General features: G+C 39.0%; 1 protein-coding gene across 4 annotated transcripts in view; it reads left to right on the top strand.

The window, feature by feature from the left end:
* tmem117 (transmembrane protein 117) overlaps positions 1–18,958 on the top strand; it is an 81,871-nt gene extending 62,913 nt beyond the window's left edge. For all 4 annotated transcript variants that reach the window (XM_047353369.1, XM_047353378.1, XM_047353359.1 and 1 more), the window contains exons 5-8: positions 3,433–3,530; positions 4,853–5,012; positions 12,247–12,376; positions 13,881–18,958. In XM_047353369.1, the coding sequence (XP_047209325.1) occupies positions 3,433–3,530; positions 4,853–5,012; positions 12,247–12,376; positions 13,881–14,539 (1,047 nt within the window). In that variant the 3' untranslated portion in view covers positions 14,540–18,958. The remainder of the gene's footprint in view (positions 1–3,432; positions 3,531–4,852; positions 5,013–12,246; positions 12,377–13,880) is intronic.
* The last annotated feature ends 4,739 nt before the right edge of the window (positions 18,959–23,697 follow it).

Genomic DNA, 23,697 nt, shown 5'->3' with positions numbered 1-23,697 from the left:
TTTTAATTATCTTTTTAATTGTCCATAAATGGACAAAAATAAAAAAGTGTAGATTTTTACACGTTATTAAAATAGGGATCACTTTAATGGGTATGAATTTTTAGAATTTGAGTTGCTTATTTGGCTGAGAATTGCTTTTATCAGGGAACCAAGTCTGATTAGCTTTTAGGCAAAGCTGCTTTTGATTTGTCTTGGAAGTCGGAGGAAAGATCTGAAAATAATGTCACGCAGACGTCTTCTATTTGCAATTGCTGTGTTTGAATTAGAAATTCACCAATCACTGAATTTTGTTTCAAATCTGAGTTTTCTGCAAACTCAGTTAGTACCTTCTGACACTCATTTTAGCTGATTCCAATTTCTCTTTAAGAGCTGAGTTATGCGTTATTATCTGTATTAGGAGCAGAGGAGGCATCATAGTGTGTGAGAGTGCAGTCAATGTAAAACAGGAATTTAATGAAAAAGTGAAAGAAAAAATGTATTACATAGCTGACATTTTAAGCTGTTTTTAGCATCTTATATTTGCAATTATCAGTACGCAACCAGCAATCTCAGTGTTTATCCCTATGCAATGAAGAGATTTACCCTAACTGAGATTTCTAAAAGGTTGTCAACATTTCCAAATCCTGCATGTTTCCTGACAGGCAGAAGTTGTAAACACAAAAGGAGAAAGAGCGCCATTGCAGTATTCTGTTCAAGTCAATTAACTCTAATTCCACCAAATATGTGGCAGACAGCTGCTTTTTACAATGGGAAACGTTGGGTACAAAAGATCCAAAACCGCGTAAGTATGAAATGGCTTAGGAACAATATTGACTGCCTCCATCCCAAGTGATATTTTAAAATGGTACTTTGAGTCTTTTTCACACAGTAACAACCTCCTCAAAAAGGAGAGTTACTGTTTGGGTTACCTGTTATTGTTTAGGTACATTTGCTGATCAGAATAACATTGTGTCTTTGAGTTTCCATCCAGCAGGGCTTTGTTTAGGATCAGTCCAAGTTAATTGTTTTAATTTTACCCCCCAGTGGGTTTTCCAGTGCATCTCTAATTAGCATTACAAACTGATAGCATTTTTCTCTCCATTCTGTGCCTTCAAACAATAGCAGTAAGGAAAATACTCACAAATATTTTCATTTTTTAACAACCCACTGATATTTAAAATGGCTCATTTGTAGTCTTCTTCCCACAGTAAAAACGTCCTCACCAAAGCACAGTGTTGTTAGCAAGACTTGTAGGGTTTAGGTAAGATATATTCACTGATCAGAATGAGACTATCTCTGAGCACCATATGGCAAGTCATTTGTTACGGTGGGCTAAGATAAAAATTTGTCAATTGTGGTCACGGCAATTTCCCATTGCATCCCTAATTAGCAAGCCCATAACTATTTTCTTTTCATTCTATTCATTGCAACAGTAGTATCGAGGAACATCCTCACAGGTAAAGATTGTTTTTTAGTATGTGTGTACTAGTTAATTGAGATACAAACTGTAGAGCACATAAATATTTGGGCAGCGGTCATATTAAATCTGAACTCAGGTTTGTCCAAGTATTGTCAACTTTTCTAGTCGGATTTCAATTTAAGCGGGGTTTGTATTTGATTTTTCTGCTTTGGAACTTCTGTCTTCCCAGTATAAAAAGTATATTCTGCGATGGGACTTTGTTCTGCAAGTTCACCTAGATGAGACTTTGCTCTACTATAGGTAGGTTACTGACTCCTGTTAACTACTCTTGAGAACTTAATTTCAGTAAATCAGAGTTTTGCCTTCAAGTTCACGATACTAAAAACTGGGATTTGTATCTTTATGACATTTCAGTTCTATTTGTAATAAGCAATACGAGACTGTATTAAGATATTTCTATCGGTGCGAAATTGGTTTTGTAACCACAAAAAATAAAAACATTGAAAATACAGAAAACTGTCAGGTGTACCCTCTTTTCCACAACAATAGCTAGAACAACCTCCGCATTGATTTAGTCCTGGCTGCGACTCCCTAGAGTAACTAAAAGATCTGGAGGGGGGTCAGGGAAAACAATGGATGCACGAGGAGGGACGAGTTACATTGCAGGAGGAACATACCTCTGTTCATTATTCAACATGAAAGAGGAGGGGAGCTCCAGCGGGAGTGGGCCTCCACTGCTGGGAGGAGTGGGGCTCACAGCCGAGACAACCTGCCAACCTCCCTCACCCGTCGCATTAGTATTCCACAGTACATACTTTAGAGGGAGAAAAAGTGTAGGAGTGAGTAAGAACCAGGAAACAGGTGAAAGGGTAGAAGGGTGCTCTGAAAGGGGAGACAGGACAGAAAGGTGATGCAAGAAGACAGAGCTTTGTGCGATGGCAGAATTGTATGCCTCAACGGAAGTGCTGATGCCAGAAATTATTCAGTAGTGTTTTTTTAAATTAGTCAAAACACACACTGAACAAGACATCTTTGTTTCCTCCAGACAGCAGTGTATGTTCACTCTAAGAGTCAAGAGTCACTGTGAAGTTCTGCAGTGCCAGAATCGCCTCACTCATTTCTCTGATTGAAATCCGTTCCTCCAACACTAACTTTACAATCTGCCGTAAGGCGCTTTATTGAAGAATTGACCTTGACTCTGCAGCTGCTTCACCGGAAGAATATTGTTGGTTTGTGTAATAAAAGCATCCTGAGACAACTCTCCACCCATAACTAAAATCTCATGATTTAAATGACTTTTTTTAATCTGCTTAGAGCCTTTTTGCACGTGACTCACAGTTGCTCAGTTATTTTGGGTTGATCATAATCTTTCATATTTAAAAAAAATCAACTTGACTATAGACTTAAACTGATACTTACTGGTAAAGTACATAGGTGTGAAGCAGTTTGTTTAAGGCATGGGTGTCCAAAGTGTTCAAGAAGATAAAATTGTTCTTGCCTTTTGAACAAAACATTTTTAACTTGACAATTGGAATTGAATGGAATTGATACGGGCAAAAATAAATCATGTGTGCACAAAACGAGGAAGCCAATTGGCTAAAGAGCTACTTGACTTGAAGCCAGAATCAACAGGGTTTCTTACAGATGTTTGTAATTTAAGTGCTTCTATACTGTCAAAAGAGCTAAGAGCTGCAAGAATTATTTTTGTCCATGTTTCATCTGGCCAAATTAAAAAAAACATTTTACCGTCTTTTTCCACGCTGCTGAACTGAATGATTCAGTGAGGTAGATCATACAAAAACAAATGGGTCATCCAAGTACATATTTGCCCTTATGCAAGCTGATCCTCTGGTGGGAATTGTTAAAATTGTTTCTCATAGCAAAGTAAGTGGTGTTTAAATATAAAAACATAGCCTTGCATAATATAACAGTCTATAAAACCATCTCGTGAAGTTGTGAAATGATTCCATACCCTTTACTTCATATCACCTTGCTATGGTGGGCTTTTGCTCATTTGTTTTACTTTCCCAAAGGTGACAGATATGATGCTTCAGGATCAACACTACCCAGACTGGGGCAAAACTGCAAGAAGGTTCTGGAAGCGAGGCAATAATCGGATCGTCCTCTTCTGGTATGTTTTATTGTCTTGATTCCATATAACACATTTTATTTTAATGTAGCGTGATGCTTTGCAGAGATACATGCATGAATGCATGTTTTGTGGTCTCAGCAGCCTGTCGCAGGGTTCCATGCAGTCAATATCCCTGTTAATCTGCCCTCACATAGTGTCAGCACCTTTAATTAAAGGAACAGGGTGAAAATCAATGGACACAGCAAGGTTGCTGGGTGTGCCACAAACCTGTCTTTTACTTAGCCCTACCACAAGCTGTGACCCTGAAATAAACTGTAAACAGATTCAGCAAACAATGTCTGATATGCTTATTATTTGGCAGATTAGTGGGTTCGATCTCTGCTTATATGTATGTAATCACCGCTGCACAGTCCCAGAGAGGTTCATTCACTCACTGTGATCCCTGTCAGTCAGATATGACATTAACTCTGGGCTCCTGTGGTTCATTCTCAGGTCAAAGAGTGATTGAAGGACAAGCGAAGAAGCTGAATTACTTTGATACGTACACTCAGCACTAAATATGCAGACATATCAAAGAGAGTTCAGCCGTAATCTCCAACATTTCCTTCCGTTGAATCGATTCTCTTGTGCTTTGGAATCCAAGCAGACAAATTATTCTGCGACTTTTCTCATTTTTATTGACAGATGCCCCAGCTCGCGCTGTCACAATCGATGTCTGGGTTTGACGTGGCCATCGCTTGGGATTCAAAGCTTGAAATATGATTGATAATTGCTCTGTGGGATGGATCTCGTCAATATGCTGCGCCTGATAGCAGAGAACAGTGCCAAAAGGTTGACCACAGCAAGAGCAAGAATCCCACTGTGGAATATTAAAACCTCCCCCTAAAACTTATCTCCCACTCTGCTGAAATGGGATACGAGCTGGCAGGCTGTATCTGCAGGGCAACCAGCCGTTGTGTGGTGCGAAAATGCACACAGCAGCACATTAATGGTTGGGTGACATTGAGAGAAAATACCCAGTGGAGAATAATACAAAGAGAGTGTGTTTCTCTTCACATGAATGAAGATGTTTTCCAGCAAACAGTGAATATGGAATGACTTATGCAGCAATCACTACAAGCGGTTCTGTGTTAAACATGTAAATGCATGGAAATTGGTACGCAGTTGAGCTCTGATTTACATTATTTCGACATGTACAGAATCTTCCAGGTTTATTTAACTTTAAATAGGACCTAACCTTTGGTATAGTCAGCTTCTCTTGTAGACCCATTTAAAGATATCTTCCTTATTGTCCCTCTTTTCCACACTTCTCTATTTTTTACCCCATCCCTTCATGCTAACTTTTCTTCACTTCCCTGCAGGACTGTGCTCATCTCTCTGACCTCGGTGGTGGTTCTGGTCATCAGCACCGACTGGATCAGCTGGGACAACCTGAACCGCGGCTTCCTGCCCAGCGATGAGGTCTCCAGAGCCTTCCTAGCCTCCTTCATCTTGGTCTTCGACCTTCTCATTGTCATGCAGGTAGAATGCTCCCTTGTGGCCAATTAAAAAAAGGAGGGGGGGTACTGGGACGTCTCTTGGCTCGGTCCGCTACCTATCTTGCCAGTTCCTATTTTTTCTATTCATCAACGGAGCACTGCGGCACATAGCTTTGGAAAAAAGAAGGTGTTTGATCACTCTCTGCTGGCGTGGACACAAATATTTTTTCTCCCTTCCTTCTCTCCTTTCCATCCTTCCATTCTTATTTCCCCATAGCTAAGCCATGATCCAACATTTCTCTCAACTGTGAGCATAGTTTATGTTTGTAAATGCTCATTACTCATAATTTCTTGTATCATTTCCTTATTTTTTCCTTTGGGCCAGTTTTCTCCCTTCTACAAGTTGGTGTCACTGTCTCATAAATTAAAAAGGATATGAAAGTATATTTAACTGGACCTTAAAAAAAAGCCAGGAATGCTTTTCTAATGAAGACCAATTGTGGGTGAAATGCTCTTTCGTGTCCTTAGCTTTGAGCCAGAACTGGTAAAAAGAAACAGTTCCTTGCAAAAGTACTCATACGTTTTGAGCTTTTTCATATTTAGTCCCAGTACTACCTCTTCAGTATTTATTGATATTCCAACAAAAAGTCTTGCATTATTACCAAGTGAAAGACAAATCATACATGATTTTCATTTTATTTTTTTATTAATGAAAATCTATAAAGTGTGGTGTGCATTTGTATTCAGCCTCCTGAGTCAATCCTTTGTAGAACCACCTTTAGCTACAGTTGAAGCTGCAGGTCTTTTGGGGTTTGTCTCTAAACGTTTGAAATATAGAGAGACAGATCTTTTTGCATACTTTTCCTTGCAAAATAGCTTAAGATCAGACTGAAAAATTATCTAAACAGCAGTTTTTAAATCTAGCTACAGATTCACCCTTGGATTTCGGTTTGGACTGGGCCATTCTAACACATGAATATGCTTTGATATGAACCATAACATTGTGCCTCTGTCTGCCTGGTATTTATCACCTTCCATCTTCCCATCAACTCTGACCAGCTTTCCAGTTCTTGCTGAAATACGCATCTGCAAAGCATGATGCTTCCACCACTTAGTATTCCCCTGGGGATGGTGTGTCCAGGGTGCACTGTTAGGTTTCCCGGTTGACATAGCATTTTGCATGTAAGCCTAACTGTTTGGTCTCATCTGAACAAACATCTTCCACATATTTTTCCTGTGCACCCTACATGGTTTCAGAAAACTGTAATCATTACTTTTTATGTCTTTCATAACATGTGTGCCATGTCAACATATCCATCTACCTGAGCTGTGGATCTCTGCTGCTCCTCCAGAGTTACCATGGGCTCTTTAGCTGGTTTTCTGCCAGACTTGCCAGTTTAGGTGGACAGCCATGTCTTGCAAGCTTTCACTAAGCATCTATATTTATACTGAGATTAAATTACACATGTTGACTCCATTTTTAACTTTAACTTTAACTTTTCTTGGGGCCATTAGTTGCACTAGAATTGTATTTAGTAATTTCAGAACAAAATGGGCTCAAAACAAATATACAACACATTTTTTAGATTTTCAACCTTGTAATTTTCCTTCCGATTCATAGTTATGTGCTACTTTATGTTGGTCTATCACATAAAATTCCAATACGTTACATTGCAGTTTGTGGTTCTAACATGACAAAATGTGAAAAAGTTAATGGGGTATGAATAGTTTTACAAGGGACTATAAATATGTGGTGTGATCCTGTGAACAATTAATAACAGAACTTCCAAACACCCAAGGAACAGATTTCAATCTTGCCAGACTAATATTTGTTACTACTTGAATATATGTCCCTGGTCTGTTTGTTGTGCTAATTACAGAAGCAAGCAGTTTTATGGGGGAATGTGTCCGAGTGTTACAAATGGGCCACTCCACAGAAAGCTGCCTAGGTCACCGCTATATTTCCCATGTTAATATGTGTTCCGGGCTGCATTTATTGAAACAATTTTTTTTATCAAAAGAAAGGGCCACTGGCTGCACTGGCTGCTAATTACTTCTCACTTTGGTCCTTTCCACATTAATTTAACAAATGATAGTGATTATGCTGAAGCGTTGAACTAGCTCAGTTTACACAACACCTTCAAAAAGATGCAGAGATCTGGAGGTTTTACTCCTCCCCCTTGGCTCTGTATATCACTATCCACTCGCAGTGATCGGTTTACAACCAGCACTTCTCATTTCCTGCACAGTGTACAGCAAGTACATTTACTGCAGTAATTTACGAGGTGAGCCGGCTATTGCCGTTATGGACGTGCTCGCACCGGGAGCCATCGGCGTGTTCTACTCATCAATGCAAATTCATCTGCCACAGCCCTCCTGAGAGCTTTGTTCACCTCCATGTTGGAGCAGCGCCAAAGCTTATCTCACATGTCCATGAGAAAAATGGGTGGAGGTGTTCTCAGGCCAATTAATGTCCTGTCTGGATTTAGCTTCAGGCAGGGTTTTGCCCTTTTAATTGAATGTTTGTGCATGTTTTTGTGCATTTTCTCAGCTGTTTCCTCGCTGAAGCTAAGTTTTCTTTGTATTTGGTGTCTAATCATTTGCGTGTTTACACACAAGAGCGCTATTTTATTATCTAAGGACCTTTACCCAGCTGTTAAACAGTTCATATGGATCAGCAAAGCATCTTTATTTAGAAAGAGACTTTATTCTAATAACAGAACATGGCAAATAATTTCTATTTTACATTTTAGTGTCTTTGTTTTTGTTTCTTTTACAAATAAAAATGACATGGCATGTAGATTAAGGAAATGTGCCAGACTAGTTTCAAAATGTTTCTTTAGATGAAATAATCATTAGTATATTTTTTTATTTATTCTTTTTGCCTTTTAAAATGTATCGTTTTCCCTTGTAAGCTTTTATGGTCCTCTGTCATTTCCATTCATTATTCTGATGCACCAACATTTGTTATTGAGAAAAAACTTGCCGTGGAGTGACTTGCATGCAATAGCAGCTGGTGGGCTATGTTATGTGCAGATTAAAATCCCCCAAACTCAGCATTAAAGAAAGGGTGTTGTGGATGTAAGGTTGCAGCAAAGAGGAGAGGGAGGCAAATTTAAAACCCAAGCAAACAATAAATATTGGATATTAGAGCTCTAACAATGATGCAAAAAGAAGGTATTATTACAGCCTTCACCAAGAAGATAATCTGTTCCCTTCATACAACGTTCTCAGATGTTGATATTGTAGTTTGCTTCTTTAGTTGTGTTGGAGTTGGAGGGCTGCAACAAGTAGTTGCTTCAAATCAAGATTTTATAATAATTTACATGCCTGCTGATGGTGGTCAGTGCCTCACTTCTGTCAGTGCCTCACTTCTGTCAGTGCCTCACTTCTGTCAGTGCCTCACTTCTGTCAGTGCCTCACTTCTGTCAGTGCCTCACTTCTGTCAGTGCCTCACTTCTGTCAGTGCGCCCCATGGCAGCTGTGGCTACATTGTAGCTCACCACTGTCAGTGTGTGAATGGGTGAATGACTGATTGTAGTGTAAAGCTCTAGGGACTTGACAAAGCGCTATACAAGTTCAGGCCAGTTACCATTTACCATTTTAAGACACCATATTTCTGATTATCTAAAAGCTGCATCAATATCACTTTGAATACCATTTTTAAAACCTATGCTGCTTGCTGTGCTCAGTTACTGGTATAAAGAACTGTAATTATCAGCATCACAACTTGCTCACACTATTACCAAAACACCAACCTAAAATAACCTAAAACTGTCTTGATCAACAGAACTCTTAAAAATTACACAAGTGAAATCCATCAAAACAGCAAAATGTTGCTGCATTTATAAGCACAGTGACATTAGCCAAAGGACAAAAGGAAGAAAAACACAGTTTTTTGTGTTGTCTGTTATGATTAAAAATAAATACAGCAAAGGAGGGGAATTCACAGCATAGAAGAATTTACAGAAGCAGAGCTGACTGGATATGGAGACCAGGCATGAAAAAAAAACATATTCTTCCCTGCGTGTACAAGTTCAGCTTCTGATTAGGTCTTCAGCTGGAAAGTTTGCAGCCTATTGCTTTCCCTGCTGAGACCTTATAAGGCTAATGCACAAACAGGCTAAATTCGTTATAGTTTTTTTTTTTATTTGTTTAAATATCTTTGTTATGTGATGTAATGCCATTAAATTATCTTGGTTATGGTTATGGAATATGGTTAAAATGATTTAGAAATCCTGTAGTAATTAATATACACTGCTCAAAAAAATAACAGGAGGCAGTTCTAGCCCATGAATATGCTACGATTTAAAGGGGACATATCATGCAAAATCCACTTTTTTACTGCTTAAATACACTGCTCAAAAAAAAGGGAACACTTAAACAACTCAATATAACTCCAAGTAAATCAAACTTCTGTGAAATCAAACTGTCCACTTAGGAAGTAACACTGATAGACAATCAATTTCACATGATGTTGTGCAAATGGAATAGACAACAGGGGGAAATCTTTGGTGATCAACAAGACACACTCATTAAAGGAGTGGTTCTGGAGGTGGGGACCACAGACCACTTCACAGTACCTATGATTTCTGGCTGATGTTTTGGTCACTTTTGAATGTTGGTGGTGCTTTCACACTCGTGGTAGCATGAGACGGACTCTACAACCCACACAAGTGGCTCAGGTAGTGCAGTTCATCTAGGATGGCACATCAATGCGTGCTGTGGCAAGAAGGTTTGTTGTGTCTGTCAGCGTAGTGTCCAGAACCTGGAGGCGCTACCAGGAGACAGGCCAGTACACCAGGAGACGTGGAGGAGGCTGTAGGAGGGCAACAACCCAGCAGCAGGACCGCTACCTCTGCCTTTGTGCAAGGAGGAACAGGAGGAGCACTGCCAGAGCCCTGCAAAATGACCACCAGCAGGCCACAAATGTGCAGGTGTCTGCACAAACGGTTAGAAACCGACTCCATGAGGATGGTATGAGGGCCCGACGTCCACAAATGGGGGTTGTGCTCACAGCCCAACACCGTGCAGGACGCTTGGCATTTGCCAGAGAACACCAGGATTGACAAATTTGCCACTGGCACCCTGAGCTCTTCACAGATGAAAGCAGCTTCACACTGAGCACATGTGACAGACGTGACAGAGTCTGGAGATACCGTGGAGAGCGATCTGCTGCCTGCAACATCCTTCAGCATGACTGGTTTGGCAGTGGGTCAGTAATGGTGTGGGGTGGGGTGGCATTTCTTTATAGGGCCGCACAGCTCTCCATGTGCTCGCCAGTGGTAGCCTGACTACCTTTAGGTACCGAGATGAGATCCTCAGACCCCTTGTGAGACCATATGCTGGTGCGGTTGGCCCTGGGTTCCTCCTAATGCAGGACAATTCAAGACCTCATCTGGCTGGAGTGTGTCAGCAGTTCCTGCGATGAAGACAATGAAGCTATGGACTGGCCCGCCCATCCCCCAGACCTGAATCCGATTGAGCACATCTGGGACATCATGTCTCGCTCCATCCACCAACGTCACGTTGCACCATAGACTGTCCAGGAGTTGGCGGATGCTTTAGTCCAGGTCTGGGAGGAGATCCCTCAGGAGACCATCCACCGTCTCATCAGGAGCATGCCCAGGTGTTGTAGGGAGGTCATACAGGCACATGGAGGCCACACACAATACTGAGCCTCATTTTGACTTGTTTTAAGGACATTACATCAAAGTTGGATCAGCCTGTAGTGTGTTTTTCCACTTTAATTTGGTGTGTGACTCCAAATCCAGGCCTCCTTTGGTTAATAAATTTGATTTCCATTGATGATTTTTGTGTGATTTTGTTGTCAGCACATTCAACTTTGTACAGAACAAAGTATTCAATGAGAATATTTCATTCATTCAGATCTAGGATGTGTTATTTAAGTGTTCCCTTTATTTTTTTGAGCAGTGTATTTAAATAAATGAATGCATTTATAGTACAGTTATAGTATAGTTCAGTTGTTGCACACTGTATAACAAGCAGGCTTAATTTTATTCAATGTTTTTTTCTGCATGATGTCACATGTCCCTCATTCCAAACCATCACTGTCAGAAGAACATAACTGCTCTAAATAATCAGAAACAAGCCAGTTAAAGATTCAAATAACAAATGGAACAATTAGTAGATTAAAGCATGTGCAAAATTCAGTATTCCTGTTAGTAATTAGCAAGTATCTCACTCATTAGACCATACATGTAGCAAGGATAGCTACAGTTGAAACCAGATATTTACATACAGTGTATAAAAAAAAAAAAAAAATCAGGTTTACATAAATTGTTTGAGTATTTGGTGGAATTGCCTTTTAAACTGCAAGTCTGCTGGAGTTTTGGCCCAATACTCCTAACAAAACTGGTATAACGCTAGTACATTTGTTGTAACTAATGTTGTGAGTTCAACCAATTAGGAGTTTACAAAGCCATGACATCATTATCTGGACTTTTTCAACTTGTTTGAAAGCATAGCAATGTATGTATACATCTGAATTAGAAGAAATTAACATGAAAACCTCTAAAAATATATATCTCTCATTATTCTAGGATGTAGCAAAATAGAAAAGATAATCCTAACTGATCTAAAACGTTGAACAGTTTAGTCACATTCAATGTCTAAGCAAGTGTCCGTTTTATACAATGAACTTACATCTTACATTTATCTGGTTTTAATTGTATGTACTTTGTATCAAATCCAAAATGAGGGATTTACCACAGTTATCTCTACCACATTGAGCCACTCTTGACTGCACACCTTCTAAAACATTCAGGTAGTGATTTCTTTCTTAGATTTGTGAATCATGTTGGTATGAATAGTGGCAGCTTTTCTTTTAAAGTCACTGGCCTCATACTGTGAGCGTGGAAAAAAAGGAGCTTATAGTGACACTGCAGGGCATTGGCAGCTTCTAAATGTCACTTTGGTCTGCCTGTTGATGTATTTTGACATGTTGAAGTCCCAGCGCATGCGGGTTCACTCCAGTAGCCTGTAAACACGCAGTGTGATCTCCGCTCCACAGCGGCCGAGACCGTGTTTGACCTGCAGTCGGTGTGTGAAGAGACTCCACTGAGACTTAATATCAGCTAATATGAGAGACTTTCAGTGAAGTGTGCAGCATTCAATGACAGATGATGCATGGTTGACATTTTTCACTGCAGAAGTTGTCATTTTAATGTGTTTTTTCAGCTCAAGCAACTACGTTAGGTTGAAGTTAACTGAACTGGGGTGTGTGGGTGTATGTGTGTTTTGTGTATTTTTGTCAGGACTGGGAGTTCCCTCACTTCATGGGTGACCTGGATATGAATTTGCCTGGAATGTCAACAACACATGTGAAGGTCAAGCTTCCTGTCTGCAAGCGTATCTTTAAGGAGGAGTACCACATTCACATCACAGGTACACTTGGGCACCACTGCTGTTAAAAATAAGGTTGTGTCATTGTTTTATGGGGAGGATCTGCAACTTATTCAGACAGCTGTAAACACAAAAAAAGGCAAAATCGTGATTGAAAACCTGGAAGACATGATTGCATTTTGGTGAGGACGAAATACCTTTCATTTTTATGTAACAAATTGGGAGTAAAAATGTGCCATGGCTGCTCCAGTTTCCCTCTTCAAACTTCCCATTGGGAAGGGTTAATTTGTTAAAACCACAGCAGCCATTTATAATGCATGTGTAGCTGATGTGTCACACAGGTGCCACAGACTCTTCAGCTATTGTTTTCATCATCTCTGACATCTCCGTGTCCCAATGTTCTCTGCGAACGAGTACATTTTCCCTTTAAAACTACCCCCCGGTTTCTCCATCGTGAGCAGGAAAAAACCAAATGTTCCTGAGCTAAATGCTACATTTGAAAAACGCTCAGTGATTTTTGTGAGAGGTTGCTAACCCTATTGCATTGGATATCCATTAGGCATGATGGAAATGGCTACATCACGTCGTGATTGGTTTAACTAAAAGCTTATTAGCATCATATCTTGGGGGAGAGAAAGGGAGTGGTGTTATGTACACAGGAGGAGACATGTGCATGCTATCAGTCATCCTGAAGAGATGGCTGTCTCATGGTAATATAGCGATCTTGTAAGTAGCACCTGTAAATGGATTTCTCTTTGTGCATGAGCTGAATGCAAAGTGAGACATATTCCTGATGCATGACAGTGAAGGCATACCTTTCTGTTGGCGTTTCTGCTGTAAATCTAACCGGCATTAGTGGTCAGAAGTTTGCATGAGGTCGTCCTTGGCATGAACGTTATTTTAATTCATTAATTTAAGAGTTTTTTTCTCTTTTTTTGAACCATTATTTTTCCAGTATGGTGTATGATCATACAACAACCAACTTCAATGACTTTTAAAAACAAGAGTTAAGTTCACAACTTTGAATTTAATGTGTATTTTCTCAAATTTACACATTGTCAAAATTATGCATACAGGATAAAATATACACAGGCTGAATTCTAGATTAATATTTGACCAACCTTCTTGGCAGAATTGGTAGGGTTCGTTCAAATTTGTTGGCCTACTGCCATAGGCCTGGCTTCAGAGCAAAGTCAGCACACTTTCAGTAGTGTTCAACTCAAAGCCATTCCAGAGGGTTAATGATTTATTAATTGTTTATTAATTCCAAATCTGGTTTTGATGTGTATTTGGGATCCTTTTCCTGTTGGAACTCCCTGTTGTACACACGTTTCAACCATTCCCTTCAAAAGAAAGTAAAGTGGTTTGGATGTTCAAGAACAACTTGGGAGACCAATAAGGCTCAAGCTTATTTTCCACAATTAACCTAGTTTTACATTGCCATAAATGGCAGACTAAAGAAAATATTGGCTGCTTCATGGCAACATCATGCCAGCACAATGTTTAGATGCTAACCCTAATAATCTCTCTCTTTCTCTGTGTGCAGGTAAGTGGTTCAACTATGGTATTATCTTCCTTGTGCTTATATTGGACCTGAACATGTGGAAGAACCAGATCTTTTACAAGCCCTATGAGTACGGTCAGTACGTCGGGCCCGGCGAGAAGATCTACACGGTGGAGGAGCCAGAAACGCTCATAAACTTCAACTACAGTACACTCACCTATGAGTGGCGCTCCACAAATATCAACCCCAGCACCAACGAAACATATGTGGACCGGGACATGTTCCTCCACAGCCGCTACGTCGGCGCCAGCCTGGACATTAAGTGCCTGGCCTTCATCCCAAGCCTGGCAGCTTTTGTGCTCTTCGGCTTCTTCATCTGGCTGTTCGGGCGCTTTCAGGACAGCGAGACATTCACAGAAAACCAGGACAAGACATATGAGAGGATAAAGAGAAAATCGCCTTCAGAGTACAGCAAGGAGATGGGAGTGACCCCGGAGGATACGCACGTAACTATGAGCGACAGCCTGAAAAATTCGGGAACGCCAATGCTCTTATCAGTGGACGGGCCGCACTTCGGAGCAACACATTCTACGAACTCGACCATATCAATGGACACCCAGGAGACGCATCCAAGCATTGTGATAGACAGCATGGAGCAAGATGAGCCTGTTGTCTCGCAGACTCTCACCGTGAACAAATGAACTTAAGAAACTGCATAACAGCGGAAAGAACTCTCCAAGACTTCAGATTGTTACAGTGGGGTTACAGAGGTTTTCTTACCTGCTAAACTTTTCACACACTGCTTACAACAACAAAGTGTATGTCTTTATTGGGATTTTATGTGACAGACCAACACAAAGTAGTGTGCTATTGTACAGCAGAAGGAGAATGATATAGGGTTTGAAAAATATTTCACTAATATTTATTTGAAGTGTTGCATGCACATGAGCTGCATGATATGTTGCCATGGCCATGGCAATTATAATGAAAACGATTGCGATAATGATATCAGTTGTGATTTATGCCTGTTTTCTTCTTTCCTCTCTTTTCCGTCTGTGCTTCCATCACTCTGTGACCTTTAGCATTTTGGACAATGTCATTTATGTCCAGTGTGAGCATCTGCTGCAGTGAGACTCTGTCCAACTGGCTAAATATTACATTGGCATGTAAATTGCAAGCTCATAACACTTATCACTAACAATTATTGCACTCCAAACCTTTGTTTGCGATACATGAATATTATACACACTGATATATTTGTGCTATATTGTGCAGCCTAAGCATGCATATGGATTTAGCCCCACTTTTTATATTCTTTCGGCTTTTCAAAATAGCTCGCACTTAATCAGATAGAATGTAAGGCAGCTGTGAACATCAATTTTCACGTCTTGCTACAGATTCTCTATTGGATTTAAGTTTGGACATTGACTAGGCCATTATGACACATACATTTGCTTTAATCTAAACCATTTTATTACAGCTCTGGTTGTATGTTTTGGGTTGTTGTTCTGCTGGACGGTGAACTTCTTTGCTATTCTGAAAACTTTGCAGCCTCTAACAGATTTTCTGCCAGGGTTGTCCTGTATTTAGGTGCATTTATCTTCACATCAACTCTGACCAGTTTCACTGTCCCTTCTGATGAAAAACATCTCCGCAGCATGATTCTGCCACTCCATTCTTAACCATGGGAGTTGTGTGTTTAAAGTTATGTGCAGAGTTATTTTCTACCACTTATGACTTTCTTTCAACAGTGAATTTTCTCTTGCTGCTCTCATGAGTTCCAAAGTCATGTCATCAGACTCTCACCTGAGCTTTCTACCTCTGCATCTCCATCTCTTCCTGGGCTGCTTGTCTGATTGATGTTCTTCTTACCAGTCCTGTCAGTTTAGGTGGATGGACATGTCTTGGTAGTTTGTGGCATAATCTTGATCTTCATGATGATAGTTGTTCACTAATGATCTCTAACAGATTTTATTTAGTGGTATCAGAATAACAGGGTTGGGTATAAATGAAAGCCAGGCTAGTTTTTCCCTTCAAAGTTATACTTTACATTGTTTGGTCTCCACATAAAATCCAATTAAAACACATATATTTTTCTAAAATATACACTAAAAAAAACTCCATATTGGCACCAGTTCTGAAACAACTAGTCTAATATGAAGCAGATCTTTTTAAAACAGACGACAAACTTTTAATTGACACGGTGCTCGCTTGGATTTTCATAATTTCCTTTAGTCATGGTTAAACTAATGGGTGCCTATATTTAAGGAGTCTTTCTGCTTCTGTAATTCAGAGTCAGAGTAATGTTACAGCTACATCGTGCCTTGATATTTCATACGTTTATATACTAACAGCCTACTGCTATGGAAGATGTCCTAATTATGGTCTGCTTGACTAATCCCTGCTGTATATCCTCATATCAAACCAACAATTGTTACCTCATTTGATCCTATGCTTCTGCCATTTTCATTTATTCTCTTATGTTTCTTTTAATCTATTTTAAATGTATATCTCTTGTTGGAATGACACAATTATCAGCATCAATCTAAGTTGATGACCTTTTCATATCCCCTTACTTGATATTAGGCTAGGAGATAATAAATGCAATCAGCAGAGATGAAATAGCAAAGCAACAAGCCGCTCGATGATTGCAAATGTGGCTCCTGCTCTTTTCTCTGAATACCAACCAAGTTGGGAGGTTGGGTTTGCCCTTGGCATAAACATGCCACTGAAGTGGAGGGGTACCTTTTTTTTTTCTTTCTTTAAAGCTCGGGGCTTCTTTATGTGTAAATAATCTTTGAAGGTTTTGGAAGCAGTTGTTGAAGGTTTATTTTTGAATATTGTTCAGCCTGCACATCATTCTGCTGCTCCAAACTCATTTTATAGCTCTAAACGTCGCTCTAAATGTGTCTTTTTCTGAATTTTCTCGTTCTGTTTTTTTTTTTTTTTGTAATCTATATCTGGGAATTGATCAAACAAATGTGCCCTTAGATATTTTTCTTTAAAGTGCAAACAAGAATTAAAATATTAATGAGTTACAGATTTTTTTTCATGTATGTTAAACATTTCAGGAAGAACTTTTAATACTTCGTGACCAAAGATCCCAGATAACCCAGTATTTTAAACCTACAAGGGATGTGGCAGAATACCTAGTATTTATGTTTACTCTGACTAGTATGATGCAGTGACACACCACAGTGACCCATGGCAGGATTCTCTCAGAAGAAAAAACAAATAAAGCCAACTTGAATATTTCTAACACTTAATGGCATCCCTGGTAAAAGAAAAATATGTTTAAACCAACAAATAAAACCTAATAAAAATTACAGTAGCATAATTTCTCACTCCAATTCTTTAGGAAATCTACATTTCATTTGAGCACATTTATCTAGTGGATGAAAACCTGTGTTAAGAAATATATTTTCTTAAAGTCACAAAAAAACAGGCCCACACCATCACAGATTCTTCACGGTACTTAACAGCAGGACATGAAGTGTTTTTGCACATATTCATCCTTTGTTTCATGGCAAAGCTATATGAAGAGTTTTCTAGCTAGTTCATTTTCTTTACCCCATTCACCTTAGGTCAGATTTGTTCCACCATCACAGTCCTGTGCATTTAACACTGTCGCACATATAATTTCATCAACACATAAGTCGGGCTGCCACAGAGGTTTTTGGGTAAGTTAAAAAATTGAAGCTATTTTCTGATTGATTTAGCTAATAACTATCTGCACACTTGTCAGTGCTCAGAGCATTGCAATTTAACATAGTCAGTTGATCATTAGGGATCCCCCCCCCCAAAAAAAACCCAAAACAACTAATTAAAACCACAGCAAAATTAATTGGCGAAACCGATGCGGGAGGATACCAAACTCAACTTTGATCCCAATAAAGGTTGGATGCAGTAGTACAGTAGTACATCAAAAGAGAAGCACGTACTTTAGAGATATGATGGCAAGTTGTGAAGCAGGTATTTATGTAGTAAACAAACATAAATGGCAATACAGAAAATAGTGTGGCAGCAGCTTAACAGCCAGTTGGCAAGTAGATAATCTCTAAAGGTTGTGATAGAGCCTTGGTGACACCATGAGGCCCTGTTCACCTTAGTTCTCCAACTTTGAACTTTAAAGATTTTTTTCACCTCCCACCATGCCTGCTTGCTGGGCCTGATGTCAGGATACATTTGACTCCTTATCCAGCCAAGTGTCCTACGGCTAAAAGATATGGACCCCGTTATCGCATCCATTTATAACCTGTAGAATCAGAAAGTTGAGATTTACTAATTAAAAGTTCATTAAAACTAATCAACCTACAAAAAAAGTAAAGTGTAGGAAATAACTTTAGTTACATTAATTTTAAAAGTAAACCAATACCTATACCATCTGTGATTTATAAAAAAAAAAAACAATAAATTCTGGTTATCTGATTTTGTTATTTTTTTTATTTATCCTACTGAAATAATGTGCTCACAGGCTGGATTTTTCTAAACGTCTAGGTGCTACTGCAGTAATTTATTTTAAGGGTTTTTTACACATCAGGGGTGGCAAAAAAATGTGGCCAGAAAGTACATCTTAACATTTGGCAACTGAACAGACAGCAGTAATCATCCAAAAAAAATAATATGTCCTTAGGCACCAAAAGTAGAACTGCAGGGTTATGTGATGTTAATTATAACTAGTTTTTACAGATTTGAATAACCTTATTACATTTATGTAAAGCACACCCAACTATATAAAAGGAAAGTTAATGATTTTGCATCCCTGTGTTTTGGGAGGTAATCATAGTGTTTAAATGTATCATAATAATATTTGAATGTATTCATTTAGTACATCTAGTTAGATAATATTTAATGTTATACATGCTTAATTTCTGTCTGTTTGTAACAAGATTGTGTTCTAACTGGAAGATTATTACACAAAGTACAATGGCAGTATATACTGGCGAGGCACTCCATACTGGAGTTCATTATAGATGAGATCCCTTTTTGTGGGATTTTGTAATGTTTTTACTTTATTTGTTGCTTACTTTTTGTTTTGTTTCAAAAAATGACCCTTCCTTGTTGTTGCTGTGTTTTATATCTGTCCAATCTCATGCTGCCAATAAAGCATTTTTTACATACTCTGTTTTTTTCGACTGGTTTAATTTTTCTTCCATTTGGGAATCTATCCGATGAAGGTTGCAGATCTTGTTAAGTAATTCCCAGAGAGGGGAGAAAGACAAACGTTCTGGTTTACATTTCTCTATACACTCAGCTAATAGTTGCCAAGCAACAGCGCAGGTCAAACTCCTTGCAGCTGCTGACCCAATTAATGTGGGCGACACCAGAAATTATGGCGCTATCTCTTTACAAGGACACTTAAATATGTAAAGCACACCCAACATCTGTATACACAACATCTTCATCAGATCAAAACAAGTCCTCCTCGAGGCCTGTTTGATTTATGCCGGCGGGAAACAGTTTCAGTCTGTTGCATGTTTTGTTCCCCCGGTGAGCTTTGTTTGAGCACGTTCTGTGTGCAAATAAGTTATAGATTTGATCAAAAATGAGGAAAACTGAATTTCCTGCAGACCTAACTGATGTCTGATGTTGAGATGTGGAACCTCTAACTGGTGCTATGAGAAATATAGGGAGTCAAGAGCTAATTAATGGAGGCAAAGTAAAAGAAACAGTTTAGTTTATAATTGCATAAAGTGGGTTGGTTTACAATATTTGCAACCAATTGATTTTTTTTCCATTTAAAGGGACAGGTTAGATTTATGGATTTCTACCATGTTAAAACTATTTAAATACGGAAAATGTCATGTAAATGCTTTTTAAACATTTAAGCCAAGGCGTATTTGTATCAGATGGTTTTTATTTACATGTAATGTTTAGTTATAATATAAACTGTGGTAGGTCAAAACCCATAACAATAACCCTTCCTTGTGAAACACAAAATGCATAATAGAGCATCTTAAAATGATCTAGCCAGAATAATTGACAGATAAAAATGTATAAACCCAAGTTAATTTGAAACCACTATACAGTAACGTTTTTGTTTCATTTTTCTATCATCACTGTATCATTTCTATTTGTGTTTTACTTCTCTAACGCTTTAGCCAGTTGCAATTAACAAATTTTGTTTCAAATGGTTACTTTTTCAAAACCATTAAAATGTTCCATCTTACTGTTCTTATGGTTTAAAGTCCCTTTAATGTGTCAAGCACTGCCAGTCAGCTGACTGAAAGATGGCTCTTACACTTTTCCCCTCTTACAAAAAATATACACTACCAGTCAAAATTCTCATTTACTAGTTTTCCTTATTTTCATGACTATTTACATTGTACTGTATGTACATTATTACTGAAGGCATTAAAACAGTGAATGAACACATATGGAATTTTGTAGCAAACAAAAAAATTGTAAAATAACTTTAAATATGTTTTTTTATTTTAGATTCCCTAAAGTAGCTGCCCTTTGCTGCGATGACTGAAATATTAGTTTTTGACTGTCTCTCAATGAACCTCTGAGAAGTTTTTCAAGACTCTGGAAAACCATTTCAGGTGACCACCAAGTTCATAGAGAGAACGCCAAGAGAGCAAAGCACTCATCATAGCTAATGGTAGCTATTTTGAAGGATCTAAAATGTAAAAATGTTGAGTTATTTCACACTTTTTGTTTACTATATAATTCCCTGTGTGTTCATTCATGGTTTCTATGCCATTGGTGAGAATCTACAATGTAAATAATTATTAAAAGAAAGAGACTCATTAAGTGAAAAAGTGTATCTAAAACTTTTGACCGGTAGTGTACATTTGGTTGATTGTAAATAAGGTATATTGGCATCATTGAATTCGGGTATACAAAATCCAGCACCTCTTCAGAGGTGCCTGTGTTTCTGCAGAGTCAGTAGCTACATACTTGATTGGCAGTATGTAGATAGCTTCATGGAAGTGGTTTTCATGGCCAAGCAGCTTCATCCAAGTCTTACCTCACCAAGTAGTGGGCTACAGCACGCCTCCACTAGACACTAGAGCAATGGAGACGTGTTGTCTGGAGTGACAAATTACGACTATCTGCCTTGTAATCCAATAGAAGAGTCCGGGTTTGGTTTTCACTTGCCTGACCTCATTGTGTCATGTTTGGTGTGGGGCTGTTTTTAGGAGTTGGGCTAGGTGTTGCAATAAAAAGAACTGTTTCCACAGTGTCCAAAGCATAAAATTGTCCAAACTGTCTTTGCAAACAGTTTGGCAATGACCCCGTCCTGCTCCAGCAGTCCTCAGACAAGAACAATGATGTAAATGTGATAGCTTGGTGTGAAGGAACTTGACTGCTCTATTTAGAACCCTGGCATCAGCACAATAGATCACCTTCGAAATGAATTAGAGCAGAGACTGGGAGCCAGACTGATCTGTCTAACATCAATGTCTTACCTCACAAATTGCTCTCCTGGAAGAATGCTAAGATATTCCTATAAACATACTCCTGTATGGAGTATTCCTAAGAATACTTAGGAATACTCCATACTCTACTTAGGAGCGTTCCTAAGAGAGTTGAAAACTGGTGGTGGTACAGCACAAGTCCCATATACGGAGACCTGTGCTGCATGTCTTCCCATTCTCTCCTCCCCTCTTCATGTCAGCCTACTTTGAAAAAAAAGAAATGAACAAATAAAGGCAGCTAGGGCAGCAAAGAACATTCAAGGACCAGTTGCAATAATTGCAGGATTTTGATTCTAATAACAGCAGTTACATCATAAGATTGCCAAGCTTTAGTGTTGTGGAAGACCTAGATACAAATAGGAGCAGGCAGCAGTTTGCAGAAGAGTGAAATAAATGTTCAGCCATAGAAAAGACTGAAGGAAAACATGAACTTAGGGGAGAAATTAACAAAAAGTTAAACGCAGACACCAGAAAACTGAACAAATAAGGCATTTAGTGGGACATGATGCACAAAAGAAGTAACAATATCAAAATAAAACAGGAAATCCAAGCAGAATTCAACCCAACACATGAAGAGCAAGTAAAGAAAACAGCAAAATGATCACAAAAAAAAAGTTCTTAGTATCAAGACAATTACACATTTTTTTGTCTTAAAGATCATTGTTAATACCATATAACTGTGAACTTTTTTACTCAAGGTTATAACATAAGAGTTTTATACCGATCCAAGCCTTGTAAATAACAGTAGACTTGTATAAAAAAAATAAATCTGGTGTTTTTTTTGGAGAAGACATGCAGCAAAGGTCTCAAGGTCAGGAATCGAAAACAGAACGGCTCCATTGAGGACTATAGCCTCTGTATATGGGGCGTCCACTCTACCGCTACACCACGTAACATCCCTGATATTGGTTTAAAGGTTTCTAAAATATTGTTGATATAAACTGATTTGATTTATCTGAGACTGGAGCTGCTGTAACATGACAGGAATTCCATTTCGTCTTGGTCCCTCTCGGACTCGATGTTAGCTGGAAAACTAATTTCTGTTCCATCAAAGTGAAGAGGCCAAGAGGATTATGTATTGCAATTAAAATATTGAAATGTTTAACAGAACTCTGCTCTAGAAAATGTGATCTCTTCCTTTAACTAGTATGACTCAGGACAACAAGCTCAGTTATACGGGATTCTGACTTAAAGTTCCCATGTAAAATCGTAAATGCAGTGTTCTCTGATTGATTGGTTCAAGATAACACATTTTTAATATGAGCTAACTGTAAAGACTTGAAAAATCTTCAGTCATATATGGTATGTAGTATGTGTTGTTTGATTTTCCAAGAATATACATGTAGCCTATAGGGTAAAAATTTAAATGCAGATGTTTCTTTCCAATATTGGAGTTGTATTTTTCATGTTTTACTTTGGAAAAAAAAATAGATGGGTTGCTGAATCTTATGAGAGGTGGATAGATGGACACAGACTCTAAAACCTGCTGGATTACATAACCTCACTGACCACTTTATTAGGTACACCTTGCTAGTACCAGGTTGGACCCCCTTTTGCCTTTAGAACTGCCTTAATCCTTCGTGGCAAAGATTCAACAAGGTACTGGAAACATTCCTCAGAGTTTGGTCCATATTGACATGATAGCATCACACAGATGCTGCAGATTTGTCGGCTGCATCCATGATGTGAATCTCCCGTTCCACCACATCCCAAAGGTGCTCTATTGGATTGAGATCTGGTGACTGTGGAGGCCATTTGAGTCCAGTGAACTCATTGTCATGTTCAAGAAACCAGTCTGAGATGATTCGTGCTTTATGACATGGCGCGTTATCTTGCTGGAAGTAACCATCAGAAGATGGGTACACTGTGGTCATAAAGGGATGGACATGGTCAGCAACAATACTCAGGTAGGCTGTGGCGTTGACACGATGTTCAATTGGTACTAAGGGGACCAAAGTGTGCCAAGAAAATATACCCCACACCATTACACCACCACCACCAGCCTGAACCGTTGATACAAGACAGGATGGATCCATGCTTTCATGTTGTTGACGCCAAATTCTGACCCTACCAACCCGAATGTCGCAGCAGAAATCGAGACTCATCAGACCAGGCAACGTTTTTCCAATCTTCTGTTGTCCAATTTTGGTGAGCCTGTGCAAAATGTAGCCTCAGTTTCCTGTTTGTAGCTGACAGGAGTGGCACCCGGAGTGGTCTTCTGCTGCTGTAGCCCATCTGCCTCAAGATTCGACGTGTTGTGCATTCAGAGATGCTCTTCTGCATGCCTTGATTGTAACAAGTGGTAATTTGAGTTACTGTTGCCTTTCTATCAGCTCAAACCAGTCTGGCCATTCTCCTCAGACCTCTGGGATCAACAAGGCATTTGCGCCCACAGAACTGCCACTTACTGGATATTTTCTCTTTTTCGGACCATT

Source organism: Girardinichthys multiradiatus, chromosome 2, assembly GCF_021462225.1.
Source record: "Girardinichthys multiradiatus isolate DD_20200921_A chromosome 2, DD_fGirMul_XY1, whole genome shotgun sequence".
Classification (NCBI taxonomy): domain Eukaryota; kingdom Metazoa; phylum Chordata; class Actinopteri; order Cyprinodontiformes; family Goodeidae; genus Girardinichthys; species Girardinichthys multiradiatus.
Note: the sequence above shows the minus strand (reverse complement) of the source record. Positions and strands in the feature narration are given on the sequence as shown.